The sequence below is a fragment of the Arvicola amphibius genome, chromosome 1 (genome assembly GCF_903992535.2).
Source record: "Arvicola amphibius chromosome 1, mArvAmp1.2, whole genome shotgun sequence".
In the NCBI taxonomy this organism is placed as follows: domain Eukaryota; kingdom Metazoa; phylum Chordata; class Mammalia; order Rodentia; family Cricetidae; genus Arvicola; species Arvicola amphibius.
In genome coordinates this window covers 64,317,323-64,341,323 of record NC_052047.1, presented here as the reverse complement: position 1 = coordinate 64,341,323, position 24,001 = coordinate 64,317,323, and the positions used below count along the sequence as shown (strand labels likewise).

At 49.1% G+C, this 24,001-nt stretch overlaps 1 protein-coding gene across 3 annotated transcripts in view; it reads right to left on the bottom strand.

Moving 5' to 3' along the window:
* Positions 1-5,872: 5,872 nt before the first annotated feature.
* Trmt44 (tRNA methyltransferase 44 homolog) overlaps positions 5,873-24,001 on the bottom strand; it is a 31,871-nt gene continuing 13,742 nt past the window's right edge. For 2 of the 3 annotated variants that reach the window (XM_038342294.1, XM_038342311.1), the window contains exons 7-11: positions 14,551-14,657; positions 12,887-13,070; positions 11,563-11,992; positions 9,417-9,533; positions 5,873-6,609 (exon numbers count right to left, since the gene is read on the bottom strand). In XM_038342294.1, the coding sequence (XP_038198222.1) occupies positions 6,380-6,609; positions 9,417-9,533; positions 11,563-11,992; positions 12,887-13,070; positions 14,551-14,657 (1,068 nt within the window). In that variant the 3' untranslated portion in view covers positions 5,873-6,379. Of the gene's footprint in view, positions 6,610-6,937; positions 7,102-9,416; positions 9,534-11,562; positions 11,993-12,886; positions 13,071-14,550; positions 14,658-24,001 lie in introns of all 3 variants that reach the window. The other variant, XM_038342303.1, reaches the window with a different exon arrangement.

The window sequence follows — 24,001 nt, the reverse complement described above, 5'->3', positions numbered from 1 at the left end:
TCATTGCCTTTAATCCTGAACCTTGCAGGAATTCAGTTCAAACTAGCCTTCTCAGAGGCTTCCGGCTGCTGGCTTAGCAGGCCAAGTCCACATTCCTCACCCTGGAATGTTTTGGATTCCAACAGGCACCCTTGAACTTCACAGAAAAGAACTTCCTACCCAGCAAATTCTTGAACCTCCTTTGAAAGGCATCTTTCCCACTGTCCTGATCCTCTGCACGGGAGGGCCCCTGAGGTGGGCCCCTGGGGTGGGTTCTCTATCTACCTCTACTCCAGGGACCCCGTAAGTGGGGAGAGGCCCACAAGGAAGGACCTTAAAAAAAGCACGTCTCCTAGAGATAGCCCTCCTTAGAACCTCCATCCCAGCAAGTTGGCCTGGGTCAATGTCCTGCTCTAACCCCTCTCCATAACCATCCCTGGCACTCCCTGGGAGTCTAACACATTCTCTCTTAGCAAAGCAAGTGAGCTTGTGACTGTTTCTCAGTACATAGCTCCTCTGCAGTAAGCAGGGGCCAGCAAGCTAAGGCCAGATGTGGCTTTGTAAATAGTTTCCTTAGAACACAGGCATTTATTGGGGTTCTCCACACAAACAGATGTGTGCAGGAGTTGCAAGGTTTCCAGTAACTAACGTGCAACAAGGTGAGACCTGCAGGTGTCTGCACAGACTCTGCCTCTGTGTTGGTCCTGTGAAGGGCATTACACAGGCAGACCTGCCTGAGAGCTGGATTCTCACTGGCAGGACACCTCACTTGTGGGGTGCCAGAGTCTTGCGTCTCTCCACCCTGTCCTCCCTAAGGTCAGAGTTCTGCACCAAGGAGATTGCATGGCAGGGGAGGGGAGCTGCACATTCTCTGGCTCTCTACAAGGGCTCTGCAGCTCTGTGCTTGGACTGGTCCCCAGCTGTGCATGTGGCAGGTCTTCTCCACTTCATGTCTGCCCGTGCACTTGCCTTGGAGGATTCATCACAGTGTGGGCAAATGCTGGAGATGACATTTAGGTCCTGGATGGGAAATTGCACTCTGAGCCAGGACTGTAAGAATTTCCCCAATGGACCTTTCAAGATTTATTTTTAAATTATTATTATTTTTCTGTGCATGAGTGTTTATCTGCATGTATGTATGTACAACATGTGTGTGCAGTACCCAAGAAGGCCAGAAGAAAGTGTCTGATTCCCTGAAACTGGAGACACAGGTGGTTATGGGCACCATGTGGATGCCAGGAACAGAACCCCGGTCCCCTGCAAGAGCAGCAAGTGCTTTTAATTGCTGAGTCATCTCTGCAGTCCCCAGTGCATCTTTAAGCATTTAGATTTTGCTCTTACAATTAGTGCGTTGATCCATCCAGAGTCTATTTTTGCATGTGTGTCTGATGTAAGAAATGGCTGTCATATTTCCATCGTCCCTGGGATAGCAATTATTCCAGCTCATTCGCCAGAATGCATGTAGAATGAATGAGGAAGTCAACTACCTAACTAGTGTAATGACACACATGAGACAGTTACTACCTCGTTGACTGAGTTTTAGGCTAGGGTGGTGGCACACTCCCAGCCCTTGCTGACTCAGCCTCCCAAGAGCTGAGTCTATCAGGTATGTGCCACATGCCTGCCTGGATATTCAATTTTCATTAGCTGACTTTTGATCACAAGAAAGAACTTTCTGCTGAGCAGTGGTAGCTCATACCTTTAATCCTAGCACTAAGAAGGCAGAGGTAGGCAGTTCTCTGAGTTCGAGGTCAGCCTGATCTACAGAGTGAGTTCCAGGACATCCAGGGCTACACAGAGAAACCCTGTCTCAAAAAACAAAACAAAGAAAGAGTTTTAAGTCCATTTAACTGATGGCCAGACCAAGAGTGGGCTTGAATCTCCGAAAAGTCTTAGTGTCTAAATTCAAGGATATAACGTATTTTTTTTTTATTTATTTTTTAAAACAATCTTTTCTCCTTCTACATACCAATCAGGATGCATCATTTTTAAAGACAAAAATCACATATATATCAGAGTTAGATGAGGGTCAGAGTCACCTTGAAATTTTCACTCCTGTAAGATCAGTCGTTATTTTAGGACATAACTTGGCGATTATTTTGGTTAATACACCTGGGCCATAGTCGAGGCCATGAGAATCTCAACTGTGCTGTCAAGGCAGATGTGACAGTTGTGGGGTGGGGTAAAGACCACGATCTAAGCAAACACACAGTGGGGTCAGGACGAAATGGCATTACCTTAGTTGTTTCTCTAGGAGTCTGGGATGTCCTTCCCTCTCTTCTCCCTAACTTCTCTTCATCCCTCAAAATCTTGCTCTCTGTTCTCAACTCCTAGAGAGGCCCACGTCTGGTACTTATGATCTCCCACTGCTTCTCCATCTCCACCTCCCTCTGTCCACATCAGATAATAAACAAAAGCCCAAAACAACAACAACAACAACAAAAACCATCACAAAGCAGGGCCAGTCAACAGAACCTGAATGCCACTTCCCTCACAAGTGTGTGAGACACTGGACAAAAAGCCCAGCTCTTATGTCAAAGGTGATGAGATAATTTATGCAGATACGAATGTCTGAGGTCCAGGGGCATGAATTCAGGTTGCCCCGCAATGCAGTAAGTTTCATGAAGTTTTTATAGAAACAGAACAAAAAATGTTATCAGTGAAGGAAGGCTTCAAATACACTGCTGGGAACACCAGGTAAGTGGGGGTTACAGCCAAGTGGGAAAACCTGGGTCAGGTCTCAGATGCCTTAGTCTTCGGGTTGGCAGAAGCTGGGGATCTGCTTGTACAGTCCACAGGTCTGCCTGGTTGTCACGAAGATGTTAGAGCATACACGGAGGTGGGCAATGGGTTGCTATTAAGTGGACTGGTGACAGCCTAAGATACGGCCCTGGGCTTGCGTCATTCTGACTTCCGACAGCTACAGAAGTTCTACTGAGTCACTCAGCATCGGAGAATGTTCAGTTCAGTCCCGGTTAACGTCTGTTTATCTTCCTTGTCCATAAAGAGACGCCCCACTGAGCTCTCAACACTCGATGGCTTTCTAGTCCAAAGATCCAAAGGCCTTCCACAATCCTTCCCTAACCCCCTAACCCTAACCCTAACCCTAACCCAAAACCGTCTGGTCAGATCTGTCACAGAAACACCCAACTATCCTGGTACCAGCTTGTCTTAGGGTTTTTATGGCTGTGATAAAATACTATGACCAAGGCAACTCGGGGAGGAAAGGGTTTATTTCAGCTTTAACTTCCAGGGGACAGTCCGTCACTGAGGGAAGTCAAGGCAGGAACTCAAACAGGGCAGAATCTGGAGACACGAGCTGATGCAGAGGCCATGGAGGGGCGCTGCTTACTGGCTTCCTCTTCATGGTTTGCTCAGCCTTTCTTGTAGAATCACCAGACCAGGGATGCACCACCCACAATGGGTTGGGTTCTCCCCCATTAATCACTAATCAGGAAAATGTCCTACAGCCTAATCATATGGAGGAATTTTCTCAGTTGGGGTTCCCTCTTTTCAGATAACTCTTGCTTGTGTCAAGCTGATATAAAACTAGTCAGCACAACTAGTAACAGGGCCTCACAGGAGGCAGGAAGGAAAACTCCAGCAGAGAGGTCTCAGACAATCCAGAATGACATCCAGCCTGTCTCCCTTCCCTGTAGCTGGAGATAACATTTCAGCCGGGGCACAGTCTCGGGAGTGGGAGGCCCAGGCTGGCTATCCCAGCTCACATTCTTAGTGGTCCCTGATAGCCAGGCCTGTTCCATGTCCTGTCTGGAGTTGGAGCTGCAGCTCATCCAACTAGGACAGGGTCAGGGCAGCGCCCCCATGGACACAGACCTGATCCCAGCCTTGTTCCCAGAACAGCCTGTGGGCTGTGTGTGGGTCCATTTAGGACCCTCCCAACTTTGCATGTAGGAGGAGAGGAAGGGAGGGAGGAGATAGGGAGGAGATGGCTTCACAAGGCAGCAGGAGGCTCTGGGCAGCTTCAGAGAACCGCCCTCTCCCTCTGGGCCTCCTCCTCTCATAATCCTCCTCCTTGGGCTTCGCCTTGTTTGCTCTGGAGTGGGCCACAGCAGAATAAATCACTGCCACATGGCTCAGGGTTTCTAGAGAGCCAAGCAGCTAGAAGAAACATCTTTGTTCACTTCCCAATGGAGACGCTGCCTGGCTGGTGGTTAGGGACTCTTTCCGGGCCAGGTAGGAAGAAAGGCCATAGTGCACTGGAGAGCCAGCTTCACTTGGGAAGGCACGGCTTGTCTGTGGCTCCTTGTGGGCTCAGTGCTGGAGGTATCACCAGGGTGGGTGGGTCAATGCTGGGCCCACAAGCCAGACAGAGAACCTAGCATGCCACAGGCTGACTCTTTGACTTGTTGCCATTTGGGCCATGATGTGGAAGCATCATCCCAGGGAGCAGTCTGTCCTGTTCCTCCCAGCTACCCTCTGCAGAGGGAGCCTTAGGGGGCTGAACCAGTAGGCAGGCCCCACCCAACCAGGCTAGCAGCTTCTCCATTTGGAGCTCCAACTGTTTCGCTTGTCCAAAATCTGGCTTGAGCTCTGCAGACGTGGGCCCATTGGAGCCTCCCTGTTGGAGAGGCCAAGAGCCAGACCTACAGCCCTCTCCCGCCCTGGCCTCTCTACTCACTCGGCAGAAGTGCACACTCAGCACTCCAACAAAACTGCTGCGTCCCTGCCCCTGGTGGAGGGAGTAGAAGGGACTGGCCAGGTCACATGAGGACCCTGTGCCCTGGCAGAGCCCAGGATCAAAGGCAAGCTGGGTCAGTGGGCACTGTGTAGTGAGGGGTCCTGGTGAGTGTGTGCTCCGAGCACAAGTCTTGCTTCTGCCTGGTGTGGGCAACAGCCCCGGCTTGCACTTTGGTTTTAGCTGACTCGAGGCCTGGCCAGGAGGCTAGCTAAAGGCAACAGCTAGAATGTCCTGGGGACCTTTCTGGTTGAAGTCTGCTCTGAAGCCATCTCAGTGTGAGATGGAGTCCAAAGGAAAGGAGACTGTATTTTGTGACAGTGCACCGTCCCCCAAGGCTTGTGTTTGACACTTGGTCACCACAGACAGATCCTCAGGTGCTTGGGAGAATGTGGAACAGTCTGGACATGGGGTGTAGTTGGCACACAGGGCCATGATCCTTATCCACTGGTGCTCATGAGTTTGACCAGCCTGTTCTGAATGTGGGCAGGATCTCTCACAGCAACAGGCCACCACTTGTGTGATGTGACACAGACCCTTTCCTAGTCTAGCCTCTGCTGAGACCCCAGTCCTAGGCCATCACTTGGCTGCAGCCAGGAGGGACCCATGCATGAAGGTCCACCAAAGCTGTGCCTGTCTCTATTGTACTGTCCTAAGCCCCAAGTTCATTGACATCTGCTGCACAGGCAAAGACAAATCACCTGAGGGTCCCTCCTTGCTGACCTGTGCAGGGGCGATGCCCAGGTCCTTATTGTGCTCTCAAACACAACCACTTTGAAGACTCAGAAGCTAAACGTCTTTGATGGACTCAAGCAGGCCACGCTCCAGACAAACCCCATGTTTATGCACACATGTGCTTGCATGCGTTAGCCTGGGATGCATGCTCACCAGCCATCGCTGCATCGTGACTTTGGGCATTTCTTCATCTCTGACCCTATCACTGACCTGGTAGAATATGGGTTTAACAGAAAGCCCAATGCAGCAGGACTGTCCAGAGACAGGCACGGTCCTCCTCCTCCACGCACAAGTCCCTAACCCTGCTCACATTCTTCCCATGCAGGGGCTTCTGGAAGTTGTCCTCACTAAACACAGTCATGGGAGTGAGCCCACAGCTCATTCTGAATGAGCTTCTGCAGTGTCTTCTCCCAGAAGCCAGGCGTCACGAGATTTTGTGAACTAAAAAAAGTGGAAACATAAGACCAAAAACAGATTTAAATGAAAATAATTTTTTTCTGAAAGGAAAAACTGTAAAAACACTTCTGGGGATAGGCTGTCGAAGAGAAGGGTACGGATGAGGCAGTGTTCATCTGAGTTATGCCTCGGAACAAGGGTGGCAGGGTGTGACTCTGGAAGCTGTTCTCTAGGACTCTGATAATGGCCTCACAGAAAAGTATTGTGCCTCTGTTTGCAGGAGCCTGTGACCACGCTGTAGCAAGCTCCCAGGCAGAGGAAACCTGGGCACACAGCCCTGAGAATGAGAAGGTCATGTATATAGAAGCTGACATGGTGGCTCTGGCATCTGAGCAGTCTGAGAAGGGCTGAGCAGGCTCTGCAGCCTGGAGATGTGTGCCAGTGACTGACAGTGGCCATGCACAGACAGTCACATTGACGTCAATTCAGCCCCAACAGGGTGTCATGAGGAGAGAGGAGACAGGAAGGAGACCCACAGAGCCACCAGCTGGAGACCACTGAGGAAGCGACTCAGGGAGCCTGCTTCTGCTTCTTTGAGGTTTGGGACAGGCGCAGCTCTTCAGGCCCATGGGCAAAGGGGCAACGGGCAGCAGGCAGCACGCAGCCATCAGGATGGTGAGTGAAGAACCAGCAGATGCGCGTCTTGAACACCTCTGCAGGCAGGCTCCGCTTGGCTTCTGGAGGCTTCTCCCTCTGTAGCTCTCGCCGCCAGTCACGGATGTGAACTTGCCCATTCAGAACTGAGTTTAGAACAAAAAGCCTGAATGTCATTAGTGTATAGAAACTGAGAAGAACCACCTTGTGGGGGGTCTTGACAGAGGGGTGCAGGGTCAAGTTAAGGACCTCTAGTCATGAGTCCTGCTGGACAGGATCTGGGTGCACGGGGTACATTAATCAGGAAATGGCCAGGTGTGGCCCTCTGCCACTTCATTTTGAGGAGCCAACAGCTCCATGTGAAACTTGGCCAAAGCAACCAGACCTTCTGGCCTCCCCAGGGCTGTAAAACTACCTGCAGCCAGCACGGCGGAGGAAGAAAAGTGCCTCATTGAGGGAGCCTGGCTCACTGACCTCCAGAACTGAACTGAGTGTGTGTGAGTGAACGCAGCTTCCTGTCGGCTCTGGGATCCCCTGTGGTATGGCTCCAATGAGGCTGGCTGCTGCCATCAGCATCCTGGGAATAAATATTTCCCTTGGAAACTTGAGTAATGAGTCCTGAGAGGACCCTATGGCACCTAGAATACAGGGAGGGTTTCATCTTCAGGGATGGCTTGAAGCCCCCAGAGTCAAGCGACATCACATGCAACCACCTCCCTTGGGCTGAGGTTGGTCTTCCCTGAACTAAAGTCCAGGTTAAGGTCACTTCAGGACACTCAGAGATGTTTCCCAGACCAGATCTCCCTAGTGCAGTACAGGACGCAGCTCAAATCACTGTGGGCCCAGAACTCTCTGAACTGTGCTCAGGGGAGCCTCAAAGGCATCTTGCAGAAGCAGGAGGACATCTGACTGTAAGTGGCCAGGAGTCCCTGTCCCTGTTAGAAGTTTTGACATGTTTAAGCAATCTGAGGCCAAACCACAGCGGACATGAAGCCTGCCCTCAATGCTGGTTTAGGCCTTCTCTGTGGACATAGTGGCCAGCAGGAGAACCTCCCCAAATGGCTGTGAGCCAGTAGCATGCCTAGCTACACTTCTGGTTGCTATTTGCAGGTTATATCATAAGACCGTCTTAAGTATAAAGACCAAAAGGGAGTACTAATCACACAAGGAGTCCAACATCTAGTATGCAGAGCATCATCAGTGTGCCCAGTTTTCACAGGATGCCAAGCAGCTCCCCGTTGGCCCCATAGCCACCACTCTGGGAAAGATGGTGTCAGGTACCAAAGGGCCAGTCTTCCAGGGCACATGCCAGTCATTCAAGTCAGACCACCAACAGCTCTCCTCTGGGAAATGTGCTACTAATTTGAAATGGAATTACGGGAACAACTCTGCTGTCTTCCCCTCCCCCCAATTCCTGCCTCCTGCTGGGGCTTGTGGGACTGCAGAGAAACAGAATTCTCCACTCATCATCTCTGGCTAGAATGTGCTGGGACCCAGGGAACAGGAAGAGCACTGAGGGTTCGCCCTGTCTTCAGGAGCATCAGTGCCAGGGGCTCGCGTGGCCTGGACTGCCACCAACTCATTGGAGCTATGGCCAAGTCCTCTAGATGAGGAGGCTGCTTCACCAGCTGACAGGAAGAGACAGCCATGCAAGTCCTGGAAGGGGTGGAGCCGAGGTGGAGTCAATGCTGACATGGCATGGACACGCAGTGTTCATACAAGCTGACCTAAGCCATCTGAAAGCTGCTTCCTCAGGAGCACACACTCCTCCAGATGACCCAGAGTCACATCAGCTTAAAACCAAACCAAACCCCATGGAGAGATAAGCCCCAGCTTCAGCACATACTTTCTGCATGACCACAAAGAGAACCTCACACGGCTCTGATCTCTAAGACTTCTACTCAGAAGTGATTCCAAAACTAATTGTCCCCCGAAGTGAACTCACAGAGAAGCGGTTAACCCCATACACACATATTTACACTTGACAGGAGCGATGGTCCTTCATGAAACCAAAGAAAACATGGAAAACAGAGAGGCCCTCAGGCTGTAGTATTTTAACTGATTAAAGTTTTGTAAATAAGCACAAATTTCAGGCACTGGGCAGCTCATCTGGACATGTGCGTGTGGGACTCTTGGTTTCAGCAACACCTCCAGGGGGCTACGTCAGGGAGACACACACTCCATGAAGCAGAAGTGGCCTGCAAGAAGGTCCTGCAGCTCTTCCTGACTTGTGCTAGTCCCACACACTCGTGGCCTCATGGCACTGTCTACACCTTGGGTCCTGGGTGGACACTGCCAGACTCCACTCCCCATCCTCAGACTCAACACTCCCGCAGGGCCGGGATGGAGCCATGACCCATGGAGAATGGGCCCCTTTCTCTCTGGAGCTATGGAATCCAGTGTTGGAGCAAAGCCTCAGTCTACCTGCAGGGTCACTCAAGGGTCCCAAGTCCCTGTGCTAGGCTGGAAAGGTGGAGGCATCAGCAGAGTCTAGGAGATGGCTCATGTCCCCAACCTGCCTGACGGGCTCTACAGTTTCGCATGCTTCTTATTCCAGGAAAGAGAGGTGAACAAATGTTCTTGTACTGACACAAGATGCAGCCAGCAAGCTTTGCACCGGCCTACCACCCCTGTATGAGGAAGAGGCATTACAGAAGCAATGGAGGGCACATTCTATACAGGAGCCACCTGGACCAAGACACAGGGAACCTGAGTCAAGGTTGGAGTGTTCCTAGAGAGAATGATGGCCACGGCCTCACCCTAGGATACAAGCTGGTGATGGCCTGGGAGGGCACAGGGCTGTCATATTGTCCACTTGGTTCTTACAAACATCTAGGTAGCACCTACCTATCACAGCCATTGGGGACAAAAAGCAGAGTTCTACAGAATGCATGGAGAGGAACTGCTGGGGACAAGCAGGATGGACAGTGTATGATGACCTCATAGATTTTACCTTCAAACACCTGATGGTTATTCCTGAGCAGGGTCTGCAGGCCTCCACACTCCCGCTTCAGCCGCTGCAGGGTCTCTGGGCTCAGTTCTGCAGCCACTTCTGCCAGGGAAAGGCTCCCTGTGGAAAAGCAGGTGTCCGCACACAACACAGATTACAAGCTGTAGCAAGCACAGACTGTCAGGTCCCAAAGCCAAACCCAAACCTGCAGCTTCAAGTCCCATGTGTACAGTTTAATGACTCCACATCCTATAACCACAGGACACGGGGGCAGAGGTCACCCCAGCCACAGTGACATAGTGACACAGTGTGCCAGCACGCAGGACCACTTGCTTCCACCGGGCAAGCTGAGCATCGAGTCAGTCTACCAACACCTGACAGAGTGGCCCAGTCTCCACATTCCTGGTACTAAACAAACGAGACACAGCCCAGAATTGAGGAGGCAGGGCCAACAGGCAAGCCTTTAGCTGTGTCTCTTGGCCAAGCTGCTATCAGAGCTTTACAGGGCACTGCCCACGATGGTAGGCACATAGGGGGCTGGAGTGAGAGGTGTGACACAGGTGAGGTCTCTCCCACTCACAACGGTGTGACACAGGACCACAGGTATCACAGTGAGGTCACTCCCACCCACAACGGTGTGACACAGAACCGCAGATATCACTGTGAGGTCTCTCCCACTCACAATGGTGTGACATAGGACTGCAGATATCACTGTGAGGTCTCTCCCACCCACAATGGTGTGACACAGGACCGCAGATATCACTGTGAGGTCTCTCCCACCCACAATGCTGCTCAAGACCCTGCGCACACCTGAAAACACTCTCATCCAGTGTCACTGTCACCCAGTGACAAGGAAGTCTACTTTGTCTAAGGTGACAATGGGTCACCTCCCCACTATGCAGCTCACCTGGGTCTCACAGCAGAGCTGGAGGCTAAAATCAGACCTGAGGGCCTCTTTCCCAGTGTCCAGAATGGCTTACTGAGTGAGACGCCCAGGCCTCCACCAAGCTGAGCAGGGAGAGGCTGTCTGTAGGCTCAGAGGCCCAGGACCATTCCCTTCTCACAGAGATGCTTCTCACCCAAGGGCACCTGAGAGCCTCCAACGAGCCTAGGCCTCCGGACACCCATCAACAAAGGTATGGTACCCTAGTGCTCCACCTGGTAGCACTAGACAGGATGAGACCTAGGCCCCAGAGCCGTCTCTAGACCTAGGTCTGAAGAGGGTCCAGCTAGCTCAGGGCTCCCATGCCAGGCACAGTCCAACAGTCCCCCAATTCCCAGCACGTCCTCTTTTAAAGCAGGACTCCTGCTGCACAGCACAGTCAGGAACCTCCACATCCACAGCACTGCCCTGACTTCTTCCAACCTTCTGGGGAAACATTTCTGCAAGGACCCCATCATAGCATCCACACAGTAATGCTAGCCCCAAACCACAGAGTGATGGGTCTCCAAGTTACATGGTACCTGAGTCAAGGCCACTCTAGCCAGTGGCCCAGAGGGCCTCCCAGGATTGGTTAGTTCTGAAGGAGAACATACAAGAAGGTCCTGCCATGTCACATATGGGAGATGACCTGGAAGAAACCTGGACCCAAGAGGCTCAGATGAGGATGTGGCATGGGGGATGAGAGTGGAGCCATTCTGCTCTAGGCTATGCCAGGGGCCACTTGCTCCTGTGCAGGGTGAGAACTAGGCAACATTCATAGCTTCGGATGCAACCCTGATTCTAGTCAGCAGATGGCCCCATACCACCCTCTAGTGGTCACAGGTGGAAGGAAGGGGTGCTGCTGAAAGCTTTGACAACCTCAATTTTAAATGTAAGAACAACCCTACTTTCCCTGTTTCTAATATGCAGGTTCCAGCCAATGAGCAATCAGATGCAACTGTCTCGTCCATGGCAACAGTTTTCTATTCAGGGATTGCACTGAATGAAAGTGTTGAATTTGCAGTCAAGGGAGCGGGGCTTTTGAAAGTTGGCAACCTGTTCTCTGGTTGCATCATTTCTAAGGAAAGGACACCAGCAACTCTGGCCTCCACCCTCCTTCCCTAAACAGCAACTATGGACAGCTGCTCACTCTCATCCTCTGGGTATGCTGACTACAGAGCCCCCCAGCCCATGCTGGCTAGAGTCTGCCTGGGAAGTTAGGCCTACCTCCTTCATTCCATGTCTTCAGACCCCCGTCCTCAGAGCTCCCCGTGGTGAAGTTCTTTCCATCTAACAACAAATTTGCCACTTGTAAAACCACTTGGTCAATAAAGTCTCGAGGGAGGGCAGCACAATTCCTCACACACTCGGCCTTTTCTCTGGGGCAGAACCCAGGCATCCAGAGCCCTGTGGCTGGGGCTACTCCTCCCTCAGCAGCCAAGCCATCAGGCATGCACTCAGCCCCAGCATTGCAGGTCCTGTGGCTGTCTTGGGGACCAGCATCGTGGGTGGCTGCCTGGGGTGCAGAAGGTGTATGTCCTTCACCAGGCGGACTCTGGGAGCGACCCTGTCTGCTGTGGAGGTACTGAGTCCTCTGCTCATCCATCCAGACCTCTGAAGAAGGCAGGTATGTTCTGGATTTTCCAATGAGGCAGACCTGTGTTTGAAGAGACATCATATTGTAACATTCTTCATGGAACATGCTTGTGCTAAATAACAATTTAGACCAAAGTTTTAGAAATCAGTTATAAGAAGACAGAAATCCTTATTTCAGCCTTTTGGTTGTACTTGGGATAGATTCCAAGGACTTGCACATGTGGGAAACATTGCCCTCTGAGGTCTACCCTAAGCACTGAATTCCATTTTTTTTAACAGATACCAACAGACAAGATTTATAAATAAAAAAGCCAACAAAAACGTAGTGAAGAATGTGGGTGCAGATCTATGGAAGGAGTAAGTTAGCTAAACGCTTCACTCAGATAGTCTTTATTAGGCCTGCCTTTGCCCCAGGAGTGACACAATTCACCTCTGAAAGCTCCTGGGGAATCTGGGTAAGAATGAGGCTTTATATTAACCTGCTAGTGTGGCACCTGAAGCAATGCAGGTACCCAAAGCATCTAAGGAACTAACTTCCTTCACACTTCCCCTCTGGTCATTAACTCCAGAGTTAGAGTGCACACCAGCAAAAGGAACCAATGGAATTCCATTAGGGTCACCCAGTCCTGCCATGTGTTCTGGGTTTGGAGCAATGGGGTATCTGATGTGTTTGGTCCCCACCAGCTGTGTGGCTGTCTAACACTGACTGGGCACCTCCCATAGTACCCAACAGTAACGCTGGGTCAGAAACCGCATGAGCTTCCTTGGTTTTCATGATGAGCAGTGGATCTCTGACATCCCAGACTGAACCTTCTCCAACCCAGAGGAGCAAGACTTGCTGGCATGACGCCACTTGGGAAAAAGGTGCAGGCCTGAAGATGGGCTCTGAAGGAAACGCCTAGAAGAGCCCCAAGCAGAACACACTCCCTAGCCCTGCGCCTGCCCTGGCACATACCCGCTTGGTAGAAGGAATCCTGAGGCAGTCTTCCTGCATGTGGAAGCCACAGGAAAGTCCCACCTCCAGCACGAAGTCCAGGTACTCACGGTACTGTGTCTTCCTGCTCTGCCGCCGGTGGTATCGTCCCACAAAGTCAAAGAAACAGCAGGGCAGGACGAAGAAACGGCAGGTGTAGGAAGACCTAGAGGAGGAAGAGACCCAGGAAATCCTTAGGAGGCCAGTACAGACCAAGGAAGACCCAAGGAACCCAGAACAAACTCAGGAAGACCTAAGGAGCCCTTCACAGACCCAGGAAGACCTGAGGAACCCAGAATAGACCCAGGAAGACCTGAGGAGCCCAGCACAGAGACCCAGGAAGATCCGAGGAACCTGCACAGAGACCCAGGAAGATCCGAGGAACCCTGCATAGAGACCCAGGAAGATCTGAGGAACCCTGCATAGAGACTCAGGAAGATCCGAGGAACCCAGCACAGAGACCCAGGAAGACCTGATGAACCCAGCACAGACCCAGGAAGACCTGAGGAACCCAGTACAGACCCAGGAATACCTGAGGGGCCCAGCACAGACCCAGGAAGACCTGAGGGGCCCAGCACAGAGACCCAGATAAGTAGGCACATCACAGCATGCACAAGCAGCAGAAGGTCAAGTACCTGAGCTGCTCCTGGTATTCTGACATCTACAGTAATGGGTCTTTCTTATCTACTTTTTTAAGGCCAAGGGGTCTCATGTGGCCCAGATGCAAATGCACTCAAATGCACCATTTATTCCTAACTTTTGTTTCCATCTTCAATGTACTTGGGTTACAGGCATAGTCACCACACCAGATTGTTTCCCAGGGATCTCTAAAATCCATGCAGCACATTGTATCTTTCAACAAAACAGAAACTAAATTAATAAAAAATAATTTTCCTATGCAGTTACTCTGGCCCACTGTGGCATCAGCTTTCTAGAGCTGGAACTTCAGGTAGAAATCAGAAAATAAGAGAGGACAGCAGCTGGGTAGTGGTGGCACACGCCTTTAACCCCAGCCCCCGGGAGGCAGAGACAGGTGGATCTCTGTTAGTGCAAGGCCAGCCTGATCTACAGAGTAAGTTCCAGGACAGGCTTTAAAGCTACAGAGAAACTCTATCTTGAAAAAGAAAAAAAAATGCGGATTTCAAGACAGGACAGCAAAGGTAAGTTTCAGACTTGACCTGGAGTGGAGTTAGAAGCACAAACAGCTCAGAGTCCTGGTGGGGAGAGGCCCTGATGGAAGACTAAGGGAGGTGGGGCTGAAGGTACTGGCAGTGTCTCAGACTCTACAAAGTGTTGTCTAATGTGCAGCAGATCTGTCTAAGGAAGTCAAACCCTCTAAAACCAGCATACTTTCCAAAAAAGGTGCACATCTATGAACATGGGACAGAAATGCCATAAGATGATGTAACTGGGATCAGTGTTGGCTGACAGAACACGAGAGGAAACACGTGTGTGGCTTAGGATTTCTAGTAGCCACAGTTTCAAAAGAAAAGCAGGTAAATTTAAATTTACTCAATATATCTACGCTACCATCATTTCAATGCTCTGAGTTACCATGTCAAATGCCGCACTGCCACAGTGACTAGGGGCCGCCATTGTGGACATCAGTGCACAGGAAGAAACAGCCGCCTGCCTTGCCTACTCACCTGGCTGCAATGACAGGGATCCAGGGAGTGAGCTCATCAGAATGGTTACCAATCAGCCAATCAACACCAGGGAACAGGGTCTTGTCACTCGGGATGATGGAACCTTCCTTAAGAATGTCACAGGAGATGAAGTACTTGGTCAGTACATCTGCCAGAAGCTCTGAGCCATGACTCATAGTCCACCTACCACATGATCCTCCTAGGCCTCCACTGTGCCCAACTTACTTAGAGGAGGAGGTGACTGTCCTGCCCATAGTTGGTCTCCAAGGACACAAATCCCTGGCAACTTTTGGGGTCCCCCAAAAAAGCACTTTTCTGGGTGATGACTAAAACTCATTTCCTGCATAAACACAGAAAGCAACCAACAGAGAGACAGCTGACGACTGGTCCCCTCTGAGAAGAGGACATGAAGTCCGCTCAGTTCTGGACTATTCTGTCACTATGGTCAGTGAACTCTCAGCAGTGACATCTCACCTACCTGCCCTCTGAGTTTCTGCACGTCACCCTTCCTGGAGGTCAGCAGCCAGTGTCAAATTACTGAGTGACATCTCAGAGAACCGACTGGAGGTCCATCACAACTTGAGATGGTGCAGGATGGACCTCAGGGGATGGAGTAGCACTCTGACCATGCCTGCCTCTCCAGCACTGCTCTACACCAGTCCTACAGCAAGACTGTTAGCTCCCTACGGCAGGCCTCACAGTAGAAACGTTACAACTGTGGTACTGTTTACACAGACGCTGAGACACTGAACGTACAACTGGCCAATTGCCAAGTGCATCGCCACAAAGGAGAACAAGCCTTTAGCAACATTTATTATCATTCCACTCATTCTACATTTAAACCTTCCCATTTGTCTCTTCATGAATCAAGAGCTTATTTATACTTTGGGTTGCCATTACCAGGCTACACTGCCCTGGAAACAGCCAGACTTGCTTCACAAAGGGCCTTCTGAATATAGCAAATTGCAACCATCTTGTTTGATGCACAAACTTAAGACAATCTGAGATCATCATGGCAACGTATTAACAAGGGATTGTAAACACACTGGCACTGAACAGGGTTAGAAAGAACTTAAGTCAAGATGGATGGGATTTCTAGGCAGAGCTATCACAGACACCATACAAATGCAGCTAGAAACAAACTATCACTGGGAAATACACCAGCAGTGCACAGATCAGGCAGAAAGTGCAACAGAAACGCAGTGACTTCCACTGAAATACTCAACACTAGAACCAGCAGTGTCGGCACTGGGACTAGAAGGGGTTCCTGAGTCAGGTCTGAGGCAGGTGCTGGGGACCCCTAATAAACAGCTCAAACTTCTATATATTTCCTAAAAGCCCTTCACACCAACTAGCCACTCCTTCAGTTAGGATGTACTAGTGGGACAGTTTGAAGTTCATTCCAAGCAGAGGGTTAAGACCAGACTAAGGACACAGGGATGCTGACATCTGCTACACCACTCTTGTGGATTATCAGTCTCACACATAATTCAGAGTCTTAGGCACCAACCACAAGGATCTACGGACTGAACATCCACCTAAAGGGCTCCCTATGAACCTGCCAGCTTACCAACAGTCCTCAAACTCGAGACACTATGAAGGCATAAGTCACAAACAATCCCACACCAGTTTGGAATTATGATTAATAGAATGGTTAATTATTTAAAGGGGAAAAACTTACAGATCACCGTCCCAGCCAAAAGCCCTCTGCGCAATCAGGAAGGGAACCTAGTTGCCGGAAGCGGAGCCAGAAGTCAGAGAGCGAGCGGAGAGCAGTTGCTGCTTTTTTAAAGAAGGAGAGACCACGCCTCAATGGGCTGGTATCTCAGCAGCTATTGGCTGAAGGAACGGAAGGAGCTCCCGCAACACCTCCCCCTTTTGTTTAAGTAAGAGAGTTCTAAACATACTACGAAATTATATACAATAAGTACAAATACCCTATTCTAACTAGCTTAAGTCTTGTATAATAAATAACTTGGCCAAGTCATGAGAGGAAAGTAACTACATTTATATAGTCGTCAACCCCATCGAAGATCTGAGAAGGGAAATAATGTTACCTGAGTAATTAGGAAGTGCAATTAAACAACTTCCAAAACATGCAACAAATCACAGAGACAACTAACTACCTGGGCAGTCACCTAAAGTCATGTTTGCAGCATTGAAGCAACCAACTTTGGCTAAGGCCTAATGTAAGAGGTAGTAGAAAAAGAGGTAGTGGAAAAAGAGGTAGAGGAAAAAGAGGTAGTGGAAAAAGACGTAGAGGAAAAAGAGGTAGAGGAAAAGGAGGTAGAGGAAAAAGAGGTAGAGGAAAAAGAGGTAGTGGAAAAAGAGGTAGAAGCAGAGGCTGTAGGAAGAGGCAGCGGAGGCAGAGTCTGTAGGAAGAATCTGTAGGAAGAGTCTGTAGGAAGAGGTAGAGGAAGAGTCTGTAGGAAGAGTCTGTAGGAAGAGGTAGAGGCAGAGGCTGTAGGAAGAGGTAGAGGCAGAGGCTGTAGGAAGAGGTAGAGGCAGAGGCTGTAGGAAGAGGCAGAGGTAGAGGCTGTAGGAAGAGGCAGAGGCAGAGGAAGAGTCTGTAGGAAGAGTCTGTAGGAAGAAGCAGTAGGAAGAGGTAGAGGCAGAGGCTGTAGGAAGAGGTAGAGGCAGAGGCTGTAGGCAGAGGCAGAGGAAGAGGCTGTAGGAAGATACAGAGGCAGAGGCTGTAAGAAGAGGCAGAGGCTATAGGCAGAGGCAGAGGCTGTAGGCAGAGGCAGAGGCTGTAGGCAGAGGCAGAGGCTGTAGGCAGAAGCAGAGGCTGTAGGAAGAGGCAGAGGCTGTAGGAAGAGGCAGAGGCAGAGGAAGAGGCTGTAGGAAGAGGCTGTAGGAAGAAGCTGTAGGAAGAGGCAGAGGAAGAGGCTGTAGGAAGAGGCAGAGGCTTTAGGAAGAGGCAGAGGCAGAGGCTATAGGAAGAGGCAGAGGCAGAGGCTATAGGAAGAGGTAGAGGAAGAGGCTGTAGGAAGAGGTAGAGGAAGAGGCTGTAGGAAGAGGTAGAGGAAGAGGCTGTAGGAAGAGGTAGAGGAAGAGGCTGTAGAAAGAAGCTGTAGGAAGAGGCTGTAGGAAGATGTAGAGGAAGAGGCTGTAGGAAGATGTAGAGGAAGAGGCTGTAGGAAGAGGTAGAGGAAAAGGTAGAGGAAGAGGTAGAGGAAGAAGCTGTAGGAAGAGGCTTTAGGAAGAGGCTAGAGGAAGAGATAGAGGAAGAAGTAGAGGAAGAGGTAGAGGAAGAGGCTGTAGAAAGAAGTAGAGGAAGAGGGAGAGGAAGAGGTAGAGGAAGAGGTAGAAGAAGAGGTAGAAGAAGAGGGGGAGTAAGAGGGAGAGGAAGAGGTAGAAGAAAAGGTAGAAGAAGAGGGGGAGTAAGAGGGAGAGGAAGAGTCTGTAGGAAGAGGGTGTAGGAAGAGGCTGTAGTTGCTTTGGGTCAAGGTGTTTTATCACAACCATAGAAATGCTAACTAAAAGCCGGGCAGTGGTGGAGCACACCTTTAATCCTAGGATTCAGGAGGCAGAGGTAGGCAGATCTCTGGGAGTTAGAGGCCAGCTTGATCTACAGAATCCAAGACAAGCTCCAAAGCTACGTAGAGAAACCCTGTCTCGAAAAAAACAAAAAACAAAAACAATAATAAAAGGCTTTTCTAACTAAACTTCAAGTTTCCCAAGTCTTTCTGTGCTGCTTTTTGCTTCTGATTCTCAGTACAAATATGGCTAAAAGCAGCCAGTAATACCCATGCTATGGCCCAATCCAGTGCTGCCTAAATGTCATCTACAGGATTAACTAGTTGATGGCCTTTAAGTCCAACCTCCCACAAAGTGGTACAATGCAGACAAACTATATACCAGGTCTTTGCCCAGTGTAGTCTGTAAGTCCTCTAGACCACACATAATAGCATCCTTGCTCCCTTTGAAACCTCACAGTCCTCACCATCTACGTTTCCAGCAGCATGGTGGGTTTTCTGAGTTTCATCAGAATGTTCCATTAACTTCTCTGAGAGCATTTCCATCTTTCCACAACAGTTCAAAGGGTTTAATAACAACACGGTCACATTTAGTCACACCAACAACCCTACTTCTTTGCCAGTTTTGAGGGTGAGTTAGCTTTCCATTACTGTGAACAACTTGAGATGAAAAGGGACTTTAACCTAAGGTTTCAAAGGTTCACTCCATCACAGGCCCTAACTGTGTTAATTCTGGACCTAAGATGTCACAGAATATCATGGCAGCCAGAGACATGGCAGACAGGAAGTGAGGTGTGAGAGATTTCTAAGGTTCAGGACCTCTGATTGACTGACCTTTGCCCAACCTAATCTCATCATTAAACCTTGTGTGAATGCAGCAAGGACAGTCTCTCGTGAGTTACTGGGGGGGGGGGTCGTGTTATCCCGAGACTTGAGTGAGAGTCTCCCCACACTGGGGGTCTTTCATACCTACAGATTAATCATTTAAAATCTTTCAGAAACGTGAATAAAGGCTTTTTCTGTCCAACCTAATCCCAGGGTCCTTTAAAAATAATCACTCAGAGACTTAATATTAATTACAAACAGTTTGGCATATTAGCTTAGGCTTATTATTAACTAACTCTTACAACTAAATTAACCCATTTCTATAATATATTTTACCATGAGGCTGGTGGTTTGCTACCTCACATCTTGTTTCCCTGGCAGCCACTGGCATCTCTCTGACTCCACCCTTTTTCTACCTGTATCTCTGTTTGGATTTCCTGCCTGGCTCTATTCTGCCTGGCTATGGGCCAAGTTATTAACCAATGGCAATAAAAACATATTTATAGCATAGAGAGGGGTTATCCCACAGCACAGAAACACTGAACTAGATCTTGGCTATAGTCTTTCTGATGTGCCACAGCTCTCCAAAAATCTCTTCTCCATACCAGCCTGTCCTCTGCCTCCCATGAGCTTTTAGTAACCAATGTTCCTTCTTAAAAAGTGAGTCCGACTCCTTTAGGTTTAATCTTTCTGTGCTTGTCTTCCTTTGCTTTGCATCACAGCCTCCAGGCTGGTCAGTGTGTGTGTGTGTGTGTGTGTGTGTGTGTGTGTGTGTGTGTGTGTATGTGTGTAGGCCAGAGGACAACCCTGGATGCTTCTCCTCAGATCTTGTCCACCTTTTAGTTCTATAGTTCTGCAGTCTACCCTTCTTTCTCTTTCTTTCCCTCCTCCCTCTGCCGGCCCATCTCTTATTGGCCCAGAGTTTACTGATCAAGCTAGACTACCTGGCCAGCAAGCTCCCTTTGGCCAGCAAGCTCCCAGTAGTGCCTGGCTCTGCTTCCCCAGAACTGGAATTAGAAGTGTGAACACAGGTGCGCACATATTCCTTATTCCTCCATCTGGTGATGGAAGGTGTTATGGTCTTAAGTTTTTATTTCCAGCCTCTAACAGTGTCATTTAACTGGTCAAAGCCATGGACCATTTTGAGAGAATCACCTTCTCATTGGCAAGGCTCATGAATAGTTATGACAAGCCGGAGTTTGAAGCAGCTATATTTGAAAGATCAAGGGTTTTGGAAGTGAAGAGTCCTTTGGATCTTAGTTCTACACTTGTTAATTAGCCTGGTCAGCATCAGTTGAAACAGAGTGAGTTTGTCAGTCCTAGAGTGAAGCCTGTGGGATTTTGATACTCACCATTACCATGGGCTCCATGGGAGCCAACGACTATGCTTAAAGAGTTAAAGAGAACCACTTAGTAAGTCCCACTTGCCCCTGCCGTCCACAGACTTGTTGAGTATTAAATGAAACCAGGCAGAAAGGACACCTGATAGCCATGCACTTAGAGTGCAAAATATCATAGCTAAACAATAGCTGCTTTAATAAGGACATTTTGACTCTACTTAGCAAGACAGGAACAGATTTGACTACTTTACAATCCATAGCAGAGAATCCATTCCACAAGAGGGTCCCACAGTTTTGTTACGATTTTTTTTGGGGGGGGAGGGGCAGTGGTGGTGTCACAAATGGAAAAGACAGTAACATACCTGTGCTGGTTAGCCGTATTGTCAGCTAGAGTCATCTGAGAGGAAAGCCTTGATTGGAGAACGGCCCTGACTGGCCCATGGACATGGCTATGGGATACTGTCCTGATTAGTTGATGTATGAAGGTCCAGGCCACTGTGGGCAGCGCTATCCCTAAGCAAGTGTCTCTGGACTGTCTTAGAAAGCTGGCTAAACACGAGACAGCGAGGAGCCAATGAGTGAGCCAAAAAACTGCATTTCTCCATGGTTTCTGCTTCAGCTCCTATGTGAGTTCCTACCCTGACTTCCCTCAGTGTTAGACCTAGAAGTGCAAGCAAAATAAATCCTTTCCTTCCCTAAATGCTGCGGTCCACAGGAAAGGTGCAGTGAGATTTCAGCTGATGGAGCAGAAGGTTGACCCATCAGGTTGACCCATCAGAATGAATGTCTTCTGACGGAGATAAACCAGTTCGCAAGGTGCTGGGTCTAATTGCTTTTGTATATCAGCTGTTCTTAAAGTACATCTCTTTGAAACCATAAGCACTCTCCCTTGGTGCAAGACTCAGCAGTTTATAGATTATTTGACGCAATTTTTCCCATGTATTGGTATGTTAGGTCCCTTCTCACTCTATGGCACCTCAGTGGGAAGTTTAGTCACACAGTCAATAGCCTTGGTTCCCACAATCTAATCTCCTCTTCGTTCCCTGAGACAAACTTAGTAGCCAGCTCCCTGCAATTATCTTCTATTTGGCAGGAGGTTTGGTGAGGAGTCTTTCATATGGATCACTTTTCAGACCTCCTAGATAGGGGTGGCAAGTCCCAGCTTGTTTGATTCTTAGTCCTTCCTGATACAGAGATGGGTGCCCTAAATTCTCCCATTGCTGACTTTGGAAAAGTGCTAGCTGATGTAGGTGTGTCTTCTATCTATCTGATGATTTCATTGGTTAATTAATAAACTGCTTGGCCTGATAGGTTAGAACATAGGTGGGTGGAGTAGACAGAACAGAATGCTGGGAAGAAGGGAAGTGAGTCAGATGCAATGAAGCTCCGACCCACGATGGACGTAGGCTAGAATCTTCCCGGTAAGCCACCCCTCGTGGTGCTACATACATTACTAAATATGAGTTAATCAAAATGTGAGAGTCAGCCAGTAAGAGGCTGAAGCTAATGGGCCAAGCAGTGTTTAAAAGAATACAGTTTCCATGTAATTATTTCGCGTGTAAAGCTAGCCAGGTGGCTGGGAGCCGGGCGGGGCGGGACGAAAAGCAGGCCTGCCTGCAGCAGCCTGCCTATGTTAATCCCTCCTCCCCTGTCCCCTTCCCCCTACTCTAAAAAAAGCTGTTAAATCCCTTTCATATGCACAGCATGGGGGCCAAGCAACACTGTTTGACCAGGGCAGGTAGAATGCATCAGATCATGAGTTTTGTACTGTGTAACCCTAAATCCCCCTTGTTAAAACCAGGCAGGGTGAGAGATGTAATTTTCAGATCTGAAAAGGCCCCTTTAGCTAGCGATGCTGCCGAAAAATGCTAATGCAAATCAAAGGCCACACATTTGCCTTCAGCAGTTTACTCTGGTTTCCATGGCCACCATAAACACCATTCCTGGCCTCTGCAGGTGCTAGAGGGATTGCTCAGAGAGTGCAGAACTGCTGCATTCCCTCGCTTTTTTCTATTTGATAACAAACTTCTAGTTTAACTAACCACGCTTAAGAATGCAGTTTAACATACGAATTCCCCTTCTCCCCTTTTTAGAGTTTAGAAGCCTCCTAGGTGCTTCCTGGGCTTGTTTTCTGGCCACACCTCCCCAGGGCCATAAAGATGCTGACAGTGTACCTCGGAATAGCTCTCACCTGTCTTTTGATCCGAGAAAATTCATGCTCAAAGAATTGCTTTTGTTTTGTGCATGGAACCATAGCGGGAGAAAGGAGGAATAAAGAAACTGATGCAGAAAAGTACGTAGCGGGAAGTTCATTTTCACCTCATCTAAGTCCCATGCTTGCTGTTAAGTCTTCTTCTGTACCTGCGGGGACACTGACGCTGGCACTCAGAGGTCCCTGATACCTAAATTTGGTCAGGGTGTTTTGTCAAATAGTTATGGATGCTCAAATGAGTTTTCTTTAGTGAATGACTGGGAACTGATAGAACGTTTACTCTAGAAGTCTAAGAATCGTGGCAATAATCACTACACAGTTGCAGCGCTGAGAAAGCAGTCAATTGTCTTTTTCATATTGGAGAACGCCCAAGTGCTGTCATTCTGACCATATGGACCTGGTGGACTGGGGAAAACAGGGCTATGATGCTGATCTGTGACTAGGGACGGTGTTCTAGGGGCTGTGGGTGTACTTTAGCTGCTGGAGTGTTTGCCTAGCAGGTCTGGAACTCCAGGCTTGATCTCCAGCACCTCATAAACCTGGGTGTGGTGGTGCATACTTGCAATCTGATGCCCCCAAAATTTTCATTGTTTTTTTTAGATTTATTTATTTATTTGTTTGTGTGTGTGTGTGTGTGTGTGTGTGTGTGTGTGTGTGTTCAGAGTCCAGTGGATCTCTGATCCCCTGGAGCTGAAAATGCAGGCAGTTATGGGTGTTAGGAACTTAACTTGGATCCCCTAGTGGAGCAGAAAGCGTCTAACCACCAAGCCATCTCTCCAACCCTCTCCCCATCTCTCTTTTGTAAAGGAATTCTGTGTGTGAGGGATGGGAGTGTATATGCCTCTGCACACACGTGGTGGTCAGAGAGTGGCTTTGTAGGGTTGTTTCTCTCTTTCCCCCTTCATGTGGGCATCAGGAATCAATGTCAGGCAGCAAGCACCTCACCCATTTCTCAACATCCCTCAGCCCTCTCTCTAGCATAGTGCCAAAGATAAAGTCCCTGGAGCAGGGCACTTTGGGTGCAACAATGAGAAAAGATCCCCAGGGAACAGGCATTTGTGATGACCGTGGTGGGCAGAGACTCGGCGGAGTCCAGAGGTTTCTTAGGACACTGATGTCTGTTTGGGGATGCTGGGAAAGTTCTGCAGCATCCATGGTTTTTACCTACTAGATGCTACACAGTAGCGGCACCTTTATCACCAGCAGTGACAGATAAAGTCGGTCCTAACCATTATCTGTGTTCTGTGTGGTGGATTCATCCCCATGAAGAACCTTTGGACGGAAGATAACAATGGAACTGATTTGAATAGCTAATATGTAGCACTAGAATTCCCAGCAATGAGTTGAAGATGAAAACCCAAGGCAGTTTCTGGTGTGGAAGATTTAATGATAGAGATAGGAAAAATAAAAGGGTTAGATTTGGGGGTACAGTTAAGAATTTTCTGTGAAATGTTCATTGTTACAAAAAGTTCTGTTCAGCTGAGCTGGTCTATGGCTCAGAATTAGGAAATGTAGGAGCATCCCCTGATGCTTTCCAAAGCATTTGAGAAAGTGGTTTTAGATAGGAAGGATGATTTTCAAGGTCTGAGCTTCAA